The sequence below is a fragment of the Physeter macrocephalus genome, chromosome 16 (genome assembly GCF_002837175.3).
Source record: "Physeter macrocephalus isolate SW-GA chromosome 16, ASM283717v5, whole genome shotgun sequence".
NCBI classification, from domain to species: domain Eukaryota; kingdom Metazoa; phylum Chordata; class Mammalia; order Artiodactyla; family Physeteridae; genus Physeter; species Physeter macrocephalus.
In genome coordinates this window covers 46,825,554-46,845,204 of record NC_041229.1, presented here as the reverse complement: position 1 = coordinate 46,845,204, position 19,651 = coordinate 46,825,554, and the positions used below count along the sequence as shown (strand labels likewise).

Here is a 19,651-nt window from a genome sequence, read left to right as displayed (position 1 = left end):
TATAAGACACTGATGAAAGAAATTAAAGGTGATACAAACAGATGGAGAGATACACCATGTTCTTGGATTGGAAGAATCAATATTGTGAAAATGACTATACTACCCAAAGCAATCTACAGATTCAATGCAATCTCTATCAAATTACCAATGGCATTTTTTTTACAGAACTAGAACAAAAAAATCTTAAAATTTGTATGAAGACACAAAACACCCCAAATAGCCAAAGCAGTCTTGAGGGAAAATATGGAGCTGGAGGAATCAGACTCCCTGACTTCAGACTATACTACAAAGCTACAGTAATCAACATAATATGGTACTGGCACAAAAACAGAAATATAGATCAATGGAACAAGATAGAAAGCCCTGAGAAAAACCCATGAACCTATGGTCAACTAATCTATGACAAAGGAGGCAAGGATATACAATGCAGAAAAGACAGCCACTTCAATAAGTGGTGCTGGGGAAAATGGACAGCTACATGTAAAAGAATGAAATTAGAGCACTCCCTAATACCATACAGAAAAATAAACTCAAAATGTATTAGAGACCTAAATGTAAGACTGGACACTATAGAACTCTTAGAGGAAAACATAGGAAGAACACTCTTTGACATAAATCACAGCAAGATCTTTTCTGATCCACCTCCTAGAGTAATGGAAATAAAAACAAAAATAAACAAATGGGACCTAATGAAACTTCAAAGCTTTTGTACAGCAAAGGAAACCATAAACAAGACGAAAAGACAACCCTCAGAATGGGAGGCTTTTGCAAAAGCATAGGAAACTACAAACAATATGAGAAGACAACCCTCAAAATGGGAGAAAATATTTGCAAACAATCAACTGACAAAGGATTAATCTCCAAAATTAATTGGAGATTAATTTATTAATATTAATATTAATTAATATTAATTGAGCTCATGCAGCTCAATATTTAAAAAAAACAAACAACCCAATCAAAAAATGGGCAGAAGACGTGAATAGACATTTCTCCAAAGAAGACATACAGATGGCCAAGAAGCACATAAAAAGCTGCTCAACATCACTAATTATTAGAGAAATGCAAATCAAAAGTACAATGAGGTATCACCTCACACCAGTTAGAATGGGCATCATCAGAAAATCTACAATAATAAATGCTGGAGAGGGTGTTCATTTCAACACTATTTACAATAGCCAGGACATGGAAGCAACCTAAATGCCATCGACAGATGAATGGATAAAGATGTGGTACATCATACAATGGAATATTACTCAGCCATAAAGAGGAACGAAATTGGGTTATTTGTAGAGATGTGGATGGATCTAAAGACTTATACAGAGAGAAGGAAGTCAGAAAGAGAAAAACAGATATCATATATTAACGCATATATGTGGAACCTAGAAAAATTGTTCAGATGAACTGGTTTGCAGGGCAGAAATAGAGACACACATGTAGAGAACAAACGTATGGACTCCAAGGGGGGAAAGTGGAGGGGTGGTGGTGTAATGAATTGGGAGATTGGGACTGACATATATACAGTAATATGTATAAAATGGATAACTAATAAGAACCTGCTGTATAAAAAATAAAAATAAAATTCAAAATTAAAAAAAATCAATATTCCAAAGCAGCATACTGCAGGTGGCATGTCTTGAACTCTTTCACCCCCCCCCCACCACTCTTCTCTTTGATTAGAAATCCCCACCTATCCTTGCTGTATTCAGAGTAGAGCCCTATCTCTCTCTCCTGCTGTGATAGTCTTGACACTTACTACAATAGTCCTAAAGTTCCTTATTGTTTTAACAAGTGTCAGAATGATTTTTTAACATTAGCAATAATGAACGTTAACTAATTTCCATTTATTATCCGACTCATCAGACAAATTTTTAAAATATCTCTCCTAGTTTTTATAAAACTAAAATATTTTTTAAAATATTTTTGCTTTGTTATGGATAACATGCATGCTGAAAGGCACTTTCCTTCCATATGTCCTTTATCCAAATGTTCAGCACTTTTCTGATTGTATTAGTAGAAGGTGACTCCCACTGATCCCAGATACACGGAGTAATTTGGATTGGAAACGCTTTAGTTAATTATCCTGTATTTGTAGAACTATATTCACAAACATCCTTATCAACAGATAAGTGGGGTATGTTTGTCTCTGTCCGTGAAAATGTCATACCAAAGCACACCTTACTTTTTCAGTGGTGATTCCATACCAGTCTCATCTCTCTCTAACTGAAGAGTGCTTAGCAGCACCTGGCACATTAGGAGTTCAACAAACAAGGGCAATTACTATTATCAAGATATGAACTTTAATTTTTTCAGCTTCGTTATTTTTCCTGAGTCTTCATTGCAAAAACTTCTTATTCTGCCCTGCGTTTGCTTTACCTTCCCTTGCTCATTCTCAACTGACTTCTCTCATCATCAAGAGTGACTTGCAATCTGCAGTTAATGAAACAGAGATAATGATATTCTCTATGTTAAGGCATCATGCAGAAGTAGTTCTAATACACTAGAATTTTATCGTGGGGCACTCTACTGTTTATCCAATGGGTGACGTAATGAGGTCTAAAAGACAAAAAAATATATAATAGCAAGTAAGTGATCAAGAAATATTAGGTCCCTTCCTATAGCTTCATTTTTACAGATGAGGACAATGAGGCCCAGAAATATAAGCTGTCACAGCTAAGTTCCACAAAAGGGGGAGGGAGGGGAAACTGGCTTTTATTTCTTGTCATAGTTCTCCTTTTCTGGGCTATTCATTTGGTTATGTGTCTTAATCACCCATCTAACAAATCCACGAGGCTCACCAATGTATTTGGCACCTGTCAACCGCCCAGATACGGTAACACAGCAAACATTTTGGTGAAGCATAACAGTTTTGTTGCCTTCCCCTTGAATTTTATTGTATCTGGTGTGCCAAAAAATATTGTCCGTCATTTGTCTCACAGTCTCATACATGTTTGGAGATGACCATTGACTTTTAGGCCTTGCCGTTTTTCAGGGCCTTGATAATCCTTTAACAAGTAAAAGAAGCACTCTAGAATGTAACTCATTGGAGTCTAGAATTATAATTTTAGTATATTCCTACCTAAACCCTACCCAATATTGGTACCAATTGGACGAGGATAAACATTCATCGCAATAAACACTCGCTAGAATAAATATTCATCAAGGAACTAGGAGGTATTCAGGGATTATGATTTTGTAGCGTTTAGAGATCCATCCTGGACTACGGAAACCCGGTCGAAGACTACCTGGTTCACAAACAAGATTTCAAAGAGGAGGGGCTTGGAGGAGGCGGGTCCGGACAACCAAACGCGAGAATACGCCCCAGCGCATGCGCAGCCATTAGCGGATAACTCCCATTTGCTAGGAAGGGGAGGAAAGTGAGAAGCAGTCTACAATTTTAAAATTTCTCTTCGCAACCGAAAATTTGATTGTGATCAGTTCCGTGAATAATGTGAGAGCGTTATTCTCCGAGTTCAAGATTAAGGACACTTGGCATATACCGCTAAACCAAGAGGTGACTTCTCGTCTCGTCCCCCGTCTCCTGGGACATTGATAGGCTAGTCCATTCCACAGACTTTCGAGTCCTTGCAGCGGGTCGGGGATCGAAGGATTGGGCCAATAGCGGCTGAAACGTCTTTGGAAGGAGGAAGGGGGTGAGGGGGCATCCCTCTGAGTTCCGCCTCTCCTTTTTCGAGGCGGTCGTGGGGAAGGGGGACGTACGAAATATTGCCCTCGAAAGCCAAGGATCACACCTCTCCGTGCAAACTGCCGGGAGGGCGGCGGGAAAAGGGCAAGACGGGAGTGGGGAAAGGGAAGGATCCAGGAAGCCGCGCGGGAGGGCGCGCGCGCGCGCCCCTTTTTCAGCAGTGTGGCGGGGTCGCACGCACGCCCGCCTCGGCGGCTGGGCGCGGTTTGCGACAGTGGGGGGAGTGGTGGAGGTGGCGGCGGCAGTGGCAACTTTGCGGCAAGCTCCGGACGGGCTTGCTTGACGGCGGTGTGGCGGAGGCCCCGCCCTAGGCGGCAGGAACCTGGAGGGAGGCGGAGGAATATGTCCGAGAGGGAAGTGTCTACAGCGCCGGCGGGAACAGATATGCCTGCGGCCAAGAAGCAGAAGCTGAGCAGCGACGAGAACAGCAACCCGGACCTCTCTGGAGACGAGAATGTGAGTGCAGCACTGAGCAGTCCCGACGGGACTTTGGAGTGAAAGTTTCAGATTCTTTTTAAACTGTAGGCGCGGGGGCGGGCAGGCGGCTGTGGGGGGAGGGAGAGGTGTCACCCTCTACTCAGGAAAACGCGGGCGTGGAGGAGAACATCGACCTTGTCTCTACGGGGATTTTGAGCTGCGGCCGAGAGCGAGCGGAAACTTGACGAAGGAGAGTGGTTTAAGAGAGCGTGGTGGTGGAGGTCAGAGGGCTCTGAGATCCTTTGGCGTGCATGCGGAGTGTCTGGGCCTTTAGGCAGATTTTGGGAGAGTGCGGATCTGAGATTCCAGTAGTTTAAAAGGCAAGTTAGAGGTTTTTCTAAGACAGTTGGAAGGAGGGGCCAGCGTGTGTTAATGGACTTTTAAAAAGGAATTTAGGGGCCGTGTCACTCTTAGATCCTTACTGACTGTCCAGGATGGGAAGAGTAGCTCTTAGACGTAAGAGATTTCGGTGACTCTTTTAAAGGGGCTTTTGTGTCCGCTCCTGTCTTGTCCGTGGAGAAGGGGCGTGCCTGACAGTCGGCTTCTCTTCAGGAGGAGGAAAATTGAGAGGGTCGTCTACTGACTTGGAGGGGGAAACGACCCTTGAGGAAGGAATGAGAAGGGACAGTTACTTTTCTGTAAGTTTTCACTAAGATAAAGGGGATGACCTGGAAGATTTTAGGCCACTGTGGTCAGGGTAGATGTCTTTAGGTGTGGGCTCGTGGATTCACATGTGTAAGGTGTTTTGGAATCAAATTTTTTTTTTAAACTCTTAAATGGATCTTGGTAATACTCTAGTCCATCCCAACAGTTGATCGCAGTGTTTTTAGGTGAGACGCCAGTAATGACCGAACTGACATTAATTTTCAGTTTCATGTTTTCATGTTTTAAGTTAATATCCAATAAGGTCAGCAAAATGTCTTCACAGTTCATTCAACGAACTTATTCTGAAATGTGAACCCTCCGAGGTAACAACATCTGATTATCTTTTTCAAACCTTTAAAGTGTTATATAGGAGGGTAGTGTAAGTTCTTCTTTTTCTCAGTTTAGCTAGTTTTAAGAGTAAATGTTGTACCTTACACACCCAGTTCCTAAGTTCTACATCACTGCATCACCGACTGAAGCATATATGTGGCATGGTGTCAAGACCAGAATTTTCACTGAACAGATGGGAAAGAATTCTTTTTGCAGATAGAAGAAAGATATTTGGGAGATTGTCAGTTTGTGGGATTTGGACTTGAAATTTCTGGAAGGCTTAGGTGTTGAATGTTACTTTAAATCTGTTTTTTTCCTGTTTGTGCTTCCCAATCTTATTATATATTGGGATCTAACGTTTTTGACCCTCTTCATTCCAGCCCTTGGTGTCTGTTTTTTTTCCACCTCTTCTTAAATTTCTCTAGGCAGATTAGGTTAGTGACTAGGAGCACAAACTGGATCTCTTAGGTTAAAATCCCCACTCTGCTGCTTACCGGTTGCTTGATCTTGAGCAAGGTGCTTGACCTAGTTGCCTTAGATTCTTATCTTAAAAATGGGGATAATAACGGTATTTACCTCATGGGATGTTTGTGAGGATTAAATGAGATAATATAGGTAAAGTGCTGAAAAGAGTGCCTGCCCCTTAATAAGTACCATACAAGTGTTAGTTACTATTACTTCTTTTGTAATCACATTGTCTAGACTTATGTTTCTGGCCCTTCCACATACTAATCAGGCAGAAATGTAATGAAAATGTCAATAACCTATTAGACTGAGGAAAATTTCAGGGCACCAAATAAATTGAAAGGTTATTTTCTTTTTACCGACCCTTAAGAGGAATGTACTCCTTGATGCATACTAAAGCTATTCAGAACTAGATGATTGGACTAAGCCGTTGTTTTGGTTCCTCCATTTGGCTGGGACTTTTAACCTTTTTTGTGCCTTGGACACCTTAATAAATTCTGTAAAACCTTCTCAGAATAATAGTTTCAAATGTATAGAATACAATATATAAGATTACAAACAAAATCAGTGATAAAATTATTAAAAAGTTACAGAATTTTTTAAAACAAATTTAAGATTTGTTTTAATAAAGTGCTTTAATATCAAGTGCTTCTTTATTAGCACATTAAGTAACTAGGTCTAGCAGTGACTCTGATAGTAATGATGGGCATAGACAATTTTTGAGATCTGCAACAACTATAATGTGATATAAAAATACCTGATTTCATTGGTGAGAAAGTCACAGCTACAGTAACATTAGCATGTATGCTGCCTGCATTATAATAAAAGAAAGTAATAGATTTCACTTAAAGACAGTGAAAATTGAAACGCAACTTTAAATTTATTTATGTATTTGTTTATTTTGCCGCTTAAGTTCACAGGTCCTCTGAATTTCATCCAGGGACCCAGATCTAGGACATAGGTTAAGGGAAGCAAGTAGAGAACTCAGTATAAAAATGAGTTAAGAAAAAGCTAACAAGGGCAGTGGTTTTACTCTTGAGGGAGCCAAATAATGACAGGAAGGCCAAAAGCAAGTGGAGGAAAGAATGTGGTGTTTTTGAGTTGGAGAGAAGGTAGTCTGAGCGCTTGCTATGGTTAAAGTGAATCAAAGAATTGAAAGGACATTAAAATTTTTTTCAATTGAGGTATAATTGACTAATAACATTATATTATTTCAGATGCACAACATAATGATTCGATATTTGTATACATTGCAAAATGATCAGCACAATAAATCTAGTTAACATCTGACCTATTTTAAGTTTGTTTTATATGTATCTGCCATTCTATTAACTTTTTCATATGACTGCAGAGTAGTTAGCTTATGGAAGAATACTAATTGTTGTCTGGTAGTGAGATCAGAATGCTGAATCTGGAGACGTGTCTTTTGTTTAAGCAGCCTGTGGCAAGTTTAAGGGCCAAATTACTATCCCCGTTTCCTTGTTGAGCAAATGCAGATGGTAGTGCCATATCTGTTGCATAGTACCATTCAGTATTTTGAGGAGGGGCCAAGGTGGAAGTCAGCTTGTACACATATTAGATACTTAGGAAAGGTTTGAATTTAAAGATAAAATGAAAGCATTGTGACTGTGTTTCATTTCCATTTGACTGTTTGATTTCCATTTGATCTTGATTTGCCTATTTGAGGAGATGGGTAAATTAAGTGGTTAAAAGTTTATACACATACACACACACACACACATACACATACATGTAATGTGCCCCAGTTGTTAACAATGTTTTGTGTGGCTTCTTGATTAGCAGTTGAATTTTTAGAATGGAAAGAAGAATTTTCCAGACTGGGAAGAAACTAGTGAATAAATGTCTAACCGTTTTATTATTTCATTTCTCTAGTGTTGAAAGATAATTTTCAGAAAAAGAATAAATTTTCAGAAACATTTTATTTTACTCATATGAGGGAACTGGGCAAGTGTAAGTCAAACGGTACAAATGTATATGGATTAAAGGAATGTAGAGATGAAATTGCAAATGGAGACAAAAACTTTTCTTCAGCGTGAAAGGGAAGACATTTTGAACCTCTACCTTTGGATTATGCACAGTGTAAGAGATGTAAGATTGTTCAAAGGCAGTGAAGGGGGTTAGAATCTGATAAAACGGAGGAGCGTGCAGTTGTTACATAGTTTTCCAGTGAAACACAAAATTGTTTTCTACACTAGGTTTTAACTTTGTAAATACAACTGAAAGGTAGGGAGAAATAGAGATTAACAGTGATTTCGGGACTTCCCCGGTGGTCCAGTGGGTAAGAATCTGCACTTCCAATGCGGGGGTCTGGGTTTAGTTTCTGGTCAAGGAACTAGATCCCACACGCATGCCGCAACTAAGACCCCGGGCAGCCTAAATAAATAAATAAATATTAAAACAGCAAGAACAACAAAAACCCAGTGATTTCAACCTAGGAACTGAACTCTAAAGTTTTACATTTCTATATCTATAAAAGCTGATTATATTTACATTAAATTACAGTCTAGATATTGAGCATTACTATGTGCCATCTATCCACTTCATTCTCTTTTTTCACCCTAGATAACCGGTATATTTTAGAATGATTTATTTTTTTTAAAAAACGTTCCATTTTGGTTGGAACCATTCGTTGTGAAAAACCACCCCTAAGAACTACTGTATAATACCATATAGTTTTTAAGTGAATTAATATGAATTTTTAATATACTTTTTGATACTCCAGTTAATTTTTAACGTTCTGTAATATCATAAAACCAACTTTAGGAAGCAATAATTTAAAAATAACCTCTAAGACAGTGGTTCCTAATATGTGTTCTCATAGGTGTTAATAGGCACTCCATGAAAAAAAGCTTCCTCTGGAATGAATTTAGTAACTACTGCCCTAAGGTGATATAGGTTTAAATAAATCTCTTTATTCCAAGGAACACTTGGAATGTGTAATCAAAGGAGATAGTGAAATCCTCTTCTCAGAGTAGAGGACCATTAATATAGCTTGTGGACTGGAGACAGGGTATAAATTAGGTGAATTTTCAAGGTTTCCTGCAGTCATTTCTGCATTTGGAAGGATTTTACTTTACAGTGAGTTTCTGGAGCTCTATTATATGAGTATTTTAGAGCTGAGTCACATTTCACTGGTATATAGCACATAACATGTAGAACCTAAAAAAATTCTAAATGGTTTAAGTGTTATAAATAAGCAGAGTTTGAATGATAATCAGGATTTTCATCTAAAGTAGGAAGCACTAACACTGCAGCCTCAAACGGCCACCCACTCCCATGCTCCAAACTGAGCAGCAGTCAAATAAATTATGAAGACATGTAGGTCAGTCAGATTTAGGAGTCATAGCTTTTGGTTTTGAGTCCCAGCAGCCCTAACCAGCAAGACACCATTTAGGCTCTCTAAGCAGCACTTCCTTGTCTAACAGTACCTTGTATGAAGAGCAGTAAAGATGAAGTGAGACAATGTAATAAAGTGGCTGGCACAGACCAGTGCCTTGTTATTTAAAGGCAGTATTATTCTTACCATTAGCATCATCATGGTTAGCTTTTTTGTTTATATTTTTGCTGGAATATCAAATATCCACAAATCCTAATGTGTTTGTGTTTTATTTTTATTTGGAGACAAGAATAAATTTCTTCATTTCTTGTAGGATTTATTAATTAATTCTTTTAGGCCAGTCAGTAGCTACCCAGTATGAACTCATTTCCTGAGTACGGTATTGCTGTTTCATATAATTTTTTCTGATTTGCTGCTCATAGGATGATGCTGTCAGTATAGAAAGTGGTACAAACACTGAACGCCCTGATACACCTACAAATACGCCAAACGCTCCTGGAAGGAAAAGTTGGGGAAAGGGAAAATGGAAGTCAAAGAAATGCAAATATTCTTTCAAATGTGTAAATAGTCTCAAGGTATGTACAGAAAGACACAGTCTATGTGCTGAATGATGGGCTCCAGAGTTATTTCTCAGTGGTAAACATTTTATGCTCAAGATACTCTGTCAAGTTAAAAATATTACAAAATTATAATAATCTGAAGTTTTGTTTGTAGGGCAGACTGCATAGTTATTATAATCCATTCCACATTTGTTTAGCTTTTTTTTTGTTTTACATTAAATGGGTAGGACCTAGTATTGCATCTGGTTTTTCTTTACTGTTTTTATTGATTTTGAGAAACGTTACTCTTCATATTTTGGTAAAACTTAAAAGCATAAGCCACTTCCTGGTACCTGTTACTGAAAAAAACTGAATGTGACTCATTAACTTTGAGTTAGCATAAATTGAAACAGATGTCTTACTTTGTGCAGTCTTTAAAAATTTAACTCTTTATTTGTAATTGTTTTCAGAGAAAAAGGTAGAAATTAAAAATTTTTTTGAATATTTAATATTTGGAAAAAATAATAGGTTGTAGTTATTTAAATTACTGCCTTCCTCAATAGTCTTTTTATTTTTAAAAAGGATTACTGATATTTACTTTAAATGTTTTACATGTATTCATTTCCTGTTTTTTAAATTTGGGGGTGTTTTTCCTGTGCTGAGCAAAAATATACATTATATTATCTTATACATATGTTAGATTCTTTTTAAAATATCTAAATATACTTTAAAGTCTTCAGAAAGCATAAGAAGCTATGGCTTTATGGAAATTATTTTCCTGTCTGTGTAGCAAAATTCATTGCTCAGTGTGTCAAATTATATTGTCTTGAAAGGAGGGAAATTAATCTCAGTGGTTGTTGTTTTTTTTCCTTCTTCTAAAGCAAAGTGTCCATTGTAGTTTCATGTTAATATTTAGGTATATTAACCTATTTTTACGTAGTATATCTGGAAGGTGGTTTTAACTGCCATTTGGATATTTTGATTAAATATTTCCAAAGCCTAAAGCTATGGCTTTTTAAAGGATAAGAAATAAATGTTGTTATACTTGAAAAGTGAAAACAGTGCCTTAAAGTGAATATGAAAGTTACTATTAAACACCAGGATATTGCCAGTATAATTAAGGCTGAAAAATAACTTTGTGAACAAAACTGAATACTTGTACAGGGAACTCTGCTCAATATTCTGTGGTGGCCTAAATGGGAAAAGAATTTGAAAAAGCTGTATATGTATGGCTGAATCACTTTGCTGTGCACCTGAAACTAATACAACATTGTTAATCAACTCTACTCCAATGTAAAATAAAAATTTTAAAAAACCTGAATACTTGTTTTTTGTACATCTCCTTATAGCCTCCTGGTAACTGTGAAGTTACAGCCCACTGCCTACCCTGGCCCCCACTGTTCAAGTATTCTTGTTCATTATAAAACTTCTTGGGTTGTTTTTCTTTTAGGACCCAAATTCAAGGTTATTTAAAGTTGTTTCTGTAGAACTGTAGAAAGCAGTGATTTGAATGGAGTCTGATATGCTTCACTGCACAAGGGAAATTAAACCTAATAAAGTTTAATGAGTACTGAAGAAACTATATTAACTGTTAGGTTATTTGTTATTTCAGAAAAATAAATTGTGTCCTTATGTCCTAAGGGATTAAATGCCTTTGCCACAATTTTCCATTTTATTTTGATTCAGAAGCCTGCGGTTGGGTTTAAGAATATAGAAGGCAACTATCAAAGTATTTTCATTGATGAGTACTTGTTACCTAACCTTTGATTTAAATCTTTAATTGTTATAAAGCTTTATCATGCACCAGTATTTTAAAATGTGAAAACTGGACTAACAGATACCTTTTAAGTGTCAAAAGTCAGTTTATGTATGATATATAAAACTGCAGCTTGCATTTTGGAAAAAAGTTATAATGGGAATGGTCAGTTTAGTACCATTTTTTGGTTTCTAAAATATATTAATTTTTCTTATTTCTTGGTTATTTTATAGGAAGATCATAATCAGCCATTGTTTGGAGTTCAGTTTAACTGGCACAGTAAAGAAGGAGATCCATTAGTGTTTGCAACTGTAGGAAGCAACAGAGTGAGTGTTAAGGGGACTGTTTGGCATTTGGCTTATCAGAGTCTGGTGTTAATATAACATTGAAGTGTAATGATTTTGAAGTAAACTTTGTATAGCTGGTTTGACAATATTGTTCCTTTATGTAAAAGTGAAGCATTCTAGAAACTGACAAAATTAAAAGTAATATTCATGACTGAAAATATATCTTTATTTCATATATACTCCCAATTGTTCATGAAACAGGTTTCTATTTACATTTTGTACTCGTATTTTGTTTTGAGTGGCTGAAAAAATTGACCTTGCTTGTTAGAAGTGACTGTAATCGTTGTTTGTCAATTTAGGGTAAGAAGTCTGTGATTTCTTAAAAATAATAAACATAATTAGTTGCTCTCTGTAAATAGAAAGCATAAATCCAGTGGATTTATGTAATAGTTACTGAAAATATTTTAATTATATGCAATAAACATTTGAATTGTTTTTAGGAAGCCAGAGTATCTTGAACTGAGAGAATGCATGGAAAAAACCATGCTGGGCATGTTTTGATGTAAATGATTAAACTTTTTAGTTAAACCTGGGGCTGAAAAAGTGGATTGCAAAGACTTGTTTGTTTATTTCCATTCACTTCTAAATGAATGGGAAAAAGGAAGATTCCCTAGTGCTTACCAGGGAGAATCAGGAGTTTTCTGTTAAGCTGAAATCACTTCGGAAAAATTGTCCTCCTGATAAGTCTTTACTATATTAGCTGACATTCTGCTTGTTCATCAGTAATATACTAAGTTATGAGAAGTAACAGAGAAATAGATTGGTGTATTTGGAAAAAGGAAGATGGAGGAAATTGACTAATTGGTATGGATTGACAATAAACAGTCACTTTCTTTACCTTTAGCACAAGAGGGGAGGGGAAGGAGGTGAATCTGAGAGGTGTTCCATAAATTGTTATTTTAATTGAGTGAAATTAAATTTTATGCTTCTTTAGTAATTGTGCTAAGCTTTTTAGAGAAATAAAAGACCATGATTTTTGATGCACGCCGTTTCCTATATTTGTTTGCTGTTTTAGTGTTAGTATTCTGTTCTCAATCAAAACTAACTTGGGGGCTTCCCTGGTGGAGCAGTGGTTGAGAGTCCGCCTGCCGATGCAGGGGACGCGGGTTCGTGCCCCGGTCCGGGAAGATCCCACATGCCGCGGAGTGGCTGGGCCCGTGAGCCATGGCCGCTGAGCCTGCGCGTCTGGAGCCTTTGCTCCGCAATGGGAGAGGCCACAGCAGTGAGAGGCCCTCGTACCACAAAAAACAAAAAACCCCACAAGAACTAACTTGGGAGTTGTCACCTGAGTATTTTTCAAATGTCAGCATATTTCCAAGCTTTTTTCCTTTTTTATTCTGAAAGTTTGAGGATCATACAAACACATATGAATCTATTCTGGGCTAGAACTTTGCTATTCCTGTTATCTAAAAAGTAAAATTTGGCTTTAAGTAATTTCCTGGAAGTCTTTAAGGAAGTTTTAATTACATTTAAGGCTCTGTTGCTTTTACTGGTCATTGAAGTTCTGAAAATTTGAAACTCTATGCTCAAGTTGATAACCTGGGATAACAGCTTTTTTTGGTGTTTAGCCAAATGTAGGTTGTGATATGTAGCTTGAAAACAATTCAGAGGGAAATTGATGTAGTTTGAAGAAGAGATTAAGGTTATATTTTCTGAAAATTGGGAACATAATCCATTAATTCATTAGAATCCACTTTTAAGACATCACTATAAGCCTGACTATACTTCACTAACTTCACCATCATATTAGTATAATTAGAATTAGTATAATTTGTGCTCCAGTCTGCTCATTGTAATGTTCCAGGCTTTCTAACAAAAAGAATCCCTGTTCTCATTTAAAATGACATTGAATTATACGTTACTGAATTATAAAAAGGTCTGCTGTTTGGACTTCTTTTTTATTTGTTATTTTTTTTGTGGTACGCGGGCCTCTCACCGTTGTGGCCCCTCCCGTTGCGGAGCACAGGCTCCGGACACCCAGGCTCAGCGGCCATGGCTCACGGGCCCAGCCGCTCCGCGGCACGTGGCATCTTCCCGGATCGGGGCACGAACCCGTCTCCCCTGCATCGGCAGGCGGATTCTCAACCACCGCGCCACCAGGGAAGCCCGACTTCTTTTTTAAAAAAAAAGAAAAGTAGAACAAAATAATCTCAAGACATCCTAGTTAGCATCCATATAAGGAATTTTTTTAGAATATTAATGTAGCGATTATCTTATTAATAGGTGATGATAGATGATTTAAAGGATCTTTATAGAGTTCTTATAGACTCTCATTAAGATTAATAACAGGTTATTGCTAACATGACTAAGCTGTAAGAAGAATGGAAAGAAATTTATTAAAAATTTAGTGTTATAGAGTAAGCCTTCTGTAACTGTGGGTTCCACATCCACAGATTCAACCCAGTGTGGATCAAAAATATTCAGAAAACATTCCAGAAAGTTCCAAAAAACAGAACTTGAATTTGCTTTGTGCTGGCAACTATTTATCTAGCATTTACATTGTATTAGATGTCATAGTGGTCTAGAGATGACTTAAAGTATATGGGAGGATGTGTGAGGTTATATTAATACACTATGCCATTTTATATAAGGAACTTGAGCATCCTTGGATTTTGGTATCTGTGGGGAGTTCTGGAAGCAATCCCCGGCAGATACCAAGGGACAACTGTACATAATTGAATAAAGTGTATATATTATTAATTTTAGAATATGTGACGAAAAGGCCACTGTACATCAGAAAGTTAATATTTGATGAGCAATGTCCATGAGAAAATTATTAGGCAAATTTTAGATTTTCTTTTTTTAAAAAATTTAATTAATTTATTTATTTTTGGCTGCGTTGGGTCTTCGTTGCTGCGCGTGGGCTTTCTCTAGTTGTGGCGAGCAGGGGCTACTCTTCGTTGCGGTGGGCGGGCTTCTTATTGCAGTGGCTTCTCTTGTTGCAGGGCACTGGCTCTAGGCACACAGGCTTCAGTAGTTGTGGCACACGGGCTTCAGTACTTGTGGCTCACGGGCTCTAGAGCGCAGGCTCAGTAGTTGTAGCGCACGGGCTTTTTTGCTCCGTGGCATGTGGGATCTTCCTGGACCAGGGCTCGAACCTGTGTCCCCTGCATTGGCAGGCAGATTCTTAACCACTGCGCCACCAGGGAAGTCCTAGATTTCTTATATATAATTAATAATGCTCTAAAACTCTCCAAAGACTTTAAAGCTTTAAAAGAGGATAAACCATGGGAATTCCCTAATGGTCCAGTGTTTGGGACTCCCTGCCGTAGGCCTGGGTTCATTCCCTGGTCAGAGAACTGGGATCCTGCAAGCCTTGTGGTGCAGCCAAAAAAAAAAAAAAAAAAAAAAAAAGATAAACTACAGTTTTAGGGAGTAGTTATACTTTTCTGTGAGGTATTCAACTTTATTTACTTGGAAGAGTTGGTGCAATTACATGGATGAGATAAAAGTTGAAAACATTGGAAATAGAAACCATTATTATTACTGTAGTATTTAATATATTCTGAAAATTATGTAATGTATTAGGCTTTATAATAGCTTCCTTAAGTTTAAAGGAGCTCTTTTAAAGCAGTAGTTTCTGTAGCATCTTTGAGATACATTTGTGACTAAAATATGTTCAAAAGCTGAAGAGTGTGTTTCTACATCTGAGATAAAATTTACTGTATTTTTGTTTTCATTAGGTTACCTTATATGAATGTCACTCACAAGGAGAAATCCGGTTGTTGCAATCTTATGTGGATGCTGATGTATCCTTTCCTGGGTTTTTAATATTGTTGGCTAAAGAAATTGACTTTCAATAAGTACCCCAAAACTTTTGTAAATTAGTTAGTTCTCTAAAGTTATATTGTCCTTTCTTAACTTTAACCAATGCTCTCCTTCACTGTCACCCAAAAGATTCCTAGTATCTAGTTTTCCTGATTGCTAGAAAGCCATTGTAGGGTGGATATGAAGGAGGACAGTGTGGGTATCTGGAGATGAGCATTGGAAATCCTGTAATAGAAAATGATAGCAGAAACTTCCTGTTTCTTTGACCTTGCTTGGAATTTTATCATTTCAGGGCAGTTATATTGGTGAACTTGGGTTAATCAGAAGCTGTGCCTGGCAGTCATACCAAGTATTTGGTCATCAGAGCCTACAGGGAAAAAATAAACATGTGCAGTTTGTTTAGGAAATACTGTAAAACATGGGTTTATAAAGAAAAAGCTTTAAAAAGCCAAAGGGTACAACAGTCAAAGCTTGGTGATAAGATTTCTTCCAGATCCACTTGAAAAAGCTAGCAAATAAGAAAAAGCAGGAACATTTAGTCTTCCCTTAGGTGATAAGAAAAGAAGTGACCCGTAGCCGTACTTGGAAGGTCTCACACAGGAAAAGGTGGAAAACTGAATAGTTATTGATCTTTATCTAGAGGCACATAGAGTTACTGAGATAGAGCCAGGATCAGCAAATTACAGCCTATAGAGCTGGCCACCTGTTTTTGTAAATAAATTTTTATTTGGGACACAGCCATGCCCATTCATTTACACATTGGCTATGGCTGCTTTCAAAAGACAGAGGTAAATAGTTATGCAAACAGGAAAATAGTAATCAAAACTGAGTGGAAGGACTGGATTTGTTTGATCATTTGGTATAGATTTTAGACCTAAAATCTCCATTGGTTAAACCTGGTAGTGTAAAGAAAAATGGGAACTTCTTTGTCAAAAACTTCAGCAGTTCTTTGGAGGTTTTTGTGTATAGTATTGTGATCATTGATGTGTTTACTTTTCAAAAACAAATTATATTTCTTAACTGGCATTTCTTAGGCTGATGAGAACTTTTACACTTGTGCATGGACATATGATAGCAATACAAGCCATCCTCTGCTGGCTGTAGCTGGATCTAGAGGCATAATTAGGATAATTAATCCCATAACAATGCAGTGCATAAAGGTGGGTTTTCTTGTTAAATTATAGGTCTGCTTTTTTTTTTGAATGCACACCTGCTAAAGCTTGTCATGTTGAATTTAAAACAGAGTCAATGTCTGTGCAATTTCTAATTTGGTTTGTACTTTGCCTATTGCTTCATTTAGACAAGTCTTTTGAGACCTTTGTCACATTTGGGTAATGCAAATTAAGGAATAAGTGGGAAAATTTTATCATTTGAACTATTTTCTTTTAAAATAATTTCTGTCCTTTTGCCTTGCTTTAGTCTGAGAGGCTTTAAATGAACAATAAGAAAAGAGTGAGCTCATTTTCCAAAATCCCCTAAATAGGGGGTGTAGAGTCAAGAGCACCTTGTAAAGAACTGAAAAGTGAAGCCTTGGAAGTTGATACTAAAAGAAATTTCACAAATCATGTTAACCTTGTGGGTACATTAGCATCACCTGATAATCTTTTAAATCCTTGCTGTGGCTCAGAATATCTGCAAATGGGACTTGAACATCTTTTATTTTTCCTTCAAGTTGGGTGCTTTTAATATGCAGCCAAGGTTGAGAACCACTATTTCAAGTGAAACTATTTTTCCATTCCCTAAGATTAATGAAAAAGAATTTATTGATTTTTATATGAAAGTTGAAGAAATGTTTTAAATTTATTATAGCACTATGTTGGCCATGGAAATGCTATCAATGAGCTGAAATTCCATCCAAGAGATCCAAATCTTCTCCTGTCAGTAAGTAAAGGTAAGAGAAGCAAATGTTTCTTTAGTTCTATTATTTGGGAGTGAGTTTTTTATTTTAGGGACAAATTGTTCTAAGGAAAAAAGCCAAATTTAAAAAGAAGTAAGTTTTAAAAAATCTTAGCCTACATTAGCATCTTCAAACCGAGAATTGGAGGATGGGACCTTGAAATACACTGTTAACATACAATGTAAATAAAATAATTGGTACTGAGGATTAACTGTGTATTACCCTTATTTACCATATTGCATTATGATAGTTTTAGAACTTTATCTGCAATTGAATTATCATATTAAGCTTCATTAATTTTAAGTGGCAGATCACCAAAGTTATGACATTTTTAATAGTTTGAAGGTAGTTTTGCAAATCATCTTACCATTCTTTCCAATCATGTAGCAAGAAATAATGCATCTGAAGATCGATATTGTTTTTTGACTCTCTCTATATAAAACTTTTGTTTTATAAAGGATTCCCTGTAGAATTCCTTAAAATGCTAAGTTATCCAGCATAAGCTCTTTGAAAATTTTCCCTTATTTATAAAGAGAAAGCATTGCTTTGCTCTGTATGGCTGTGTCGGCATTATAAGTTTATTTTGGGTATAGACAGTCCTCTTAATCATTCTTAATCATTTCTGAGCTCTCTAAAATGGTTTGGGTTGTTCTTATCTCTACATTCTGTTTTTGATTGCCCTTTCTCGTTTCATTTCTACATTATTATTCTAGTCAAGTTTATTCTTTTAATGGCTTGTCACACCGATAACCCCCACAATCTGCTCATATTAAAAGATGTCCTCAAATTAAAACTCTTACATGAAACATGTTTCAGTGTGATTTTTCTTTAACTATCAAGGCTTGTTTGGAAATAGACACCTAAGAAGAGAGCTGATAACTTTTTCTCTTCTCTTAATAACATTAGCTGGGCTCAGGTATCTACCCTTTACAAGTAACATAGGCCATAATGCGTTACTTGTTCTTAATGTCACAACTTTTTAACCCTGTTCTTCCCTCACTGTGTCAGTAAGAGCATTTTTCAAGCAGCTTTTCAAAATGAATAGGAATTTTTCTGTAAGTAATGCTCAAGGAAGGAAAAGACAACCTATAGAAAAGGAAAAAATATTTGCAAATTATGTATCTAATAAGGGACTTCTATCAAGAGGTCATACAGCTCAGTAATAAAAAGACAACCAAATTAAAAACAGCCAAAGGTTTTGAATAGACATCTTTCCAAAGAACTTGCACAAATGTCCAATAAGCACCTAGAAAGGCACTCAGCATTATTAATCATTAGGGAAATGCAAATCAAAAACACAGTGTTACAGGCAAATTCTATCAAACATTTAGAGAATAGCTAACACCTATCCTTCTCAAACTCTTCCAAAATATAGCAGAGGGAGGAACACTCCCAAACTCATTCTACGAGGCCACCATCATCCTGATACCAAACCAAAGATGTCAGAACAAAAGAAAACTACAGGCCAATATCTCTCATGAACAAAGATGCAAAAATCCTCAACAAAATACTAGCAAACAGAATCCAACAGCACATTAAAAGGATCATACATCATGATCAAGTGGGGTTTATCCCAGGAATGCAAGGATTCTTCAATATATACAAATCAATCAATGTGATACACCATATTAACAAATTGAAGGAGAGAAACCATATGATAATCTCAATAGATGCAGAAAAAGCTTTTGGGTTTGACAAAATTCAACACGCATTTATGATAAAAACTCTCCAGAAAGTAGGCATAGAGGGAACCTACCTCAACATAATAAAGGCCACATATGACAAACCCACAGCCAACATCATTCTCAATGGTGAAAAACTGAAAGCATTTCCTCTAAGATCAGGAACAAGATAAGGTTGCCCAGTCTCACCACTATTAGTCAACGTAGTTTTTGGAAGTTTTAGCCACAGCAATCAGAGAAGAAAAAGAAATAAAAGGAAAAACTCTATGCACAAAATTGTAAGACACTGATGAAAGAAATTAAAGATAATACAAACAGGTGGAGAGATACCCTATGTTCTTGGATTGGAAGAATCAACATTGTGAAAATGACTGTACTACTCAAAACAATCTATAGATTCAGTGCAATCCCTATCAAACTAGCAATTGCATTTTTCACAGAACTAGAACAAAAAAATTCTCAATTTGTATGGAAACACAAAAGACCCCTAATAGTCAAAGCAATCTTGAGAAAGCAAAACAGAGCTGGAGGAATCAGGCTCCCTGACTTCAGAGTATACTACAAAGCTACAGTAATCAAGACAGCATGGTACTGGCACAAAAACAGAAATATAGATCAATGGAACAGGATAGAAAGCCCAGAGATAAACCCACGCACATATGGTCACTTTATCTTTGATAAAGG

At 36.8% G+C, this 19,651-nt stretch overlaps 1 protein-coding gene across 2 annotated transcripts in view; it reads left to right on the top strand.

The window, feature by feature from the left end:
- The first annotated feature begins 3,571 nt into the window (after window positions 1–3,571).
- EED (embryonic ectoderm development) overlaps window positions 3,572–19,651 on the top strand; it is a 38,186-nt gene continuing 22,106 nt past the window's right edge. Inside the window, exons 1-6 of one of the 2 annotated variants that reach the window (XM_007124912.3) lie at window positions 3,572–4,159; window positions 9,401–9,553; window positions 11,507–11,599; window positions 15,304–15,369; window positions 16,423–16,548; window positions 17,198–17,279. In XM_007124912.3, coding sequence (XP_007124974.1) covers window positions 4,046–4,159; window positions 9,401–9,553; window positions 11,507–11,599; window positions 15,304–15,369; window positions 16,423–16,548; window positions 17,198–17,279 — 634 coding nt within the window. In that variant the 5' untranslated portion in view covers window positions 3,572–4,045. The remainder of the gene's footprint in view (window positions 4,160–9,400; window positions 9,554–11,506; window positions 11,600–15,303; window positions 15,370–16,422; window positions 16,549–17,197; window positions 17,280–19,651) is intronic. The other variant, XM_007124910.4, reaches the window with a different exon arrangement.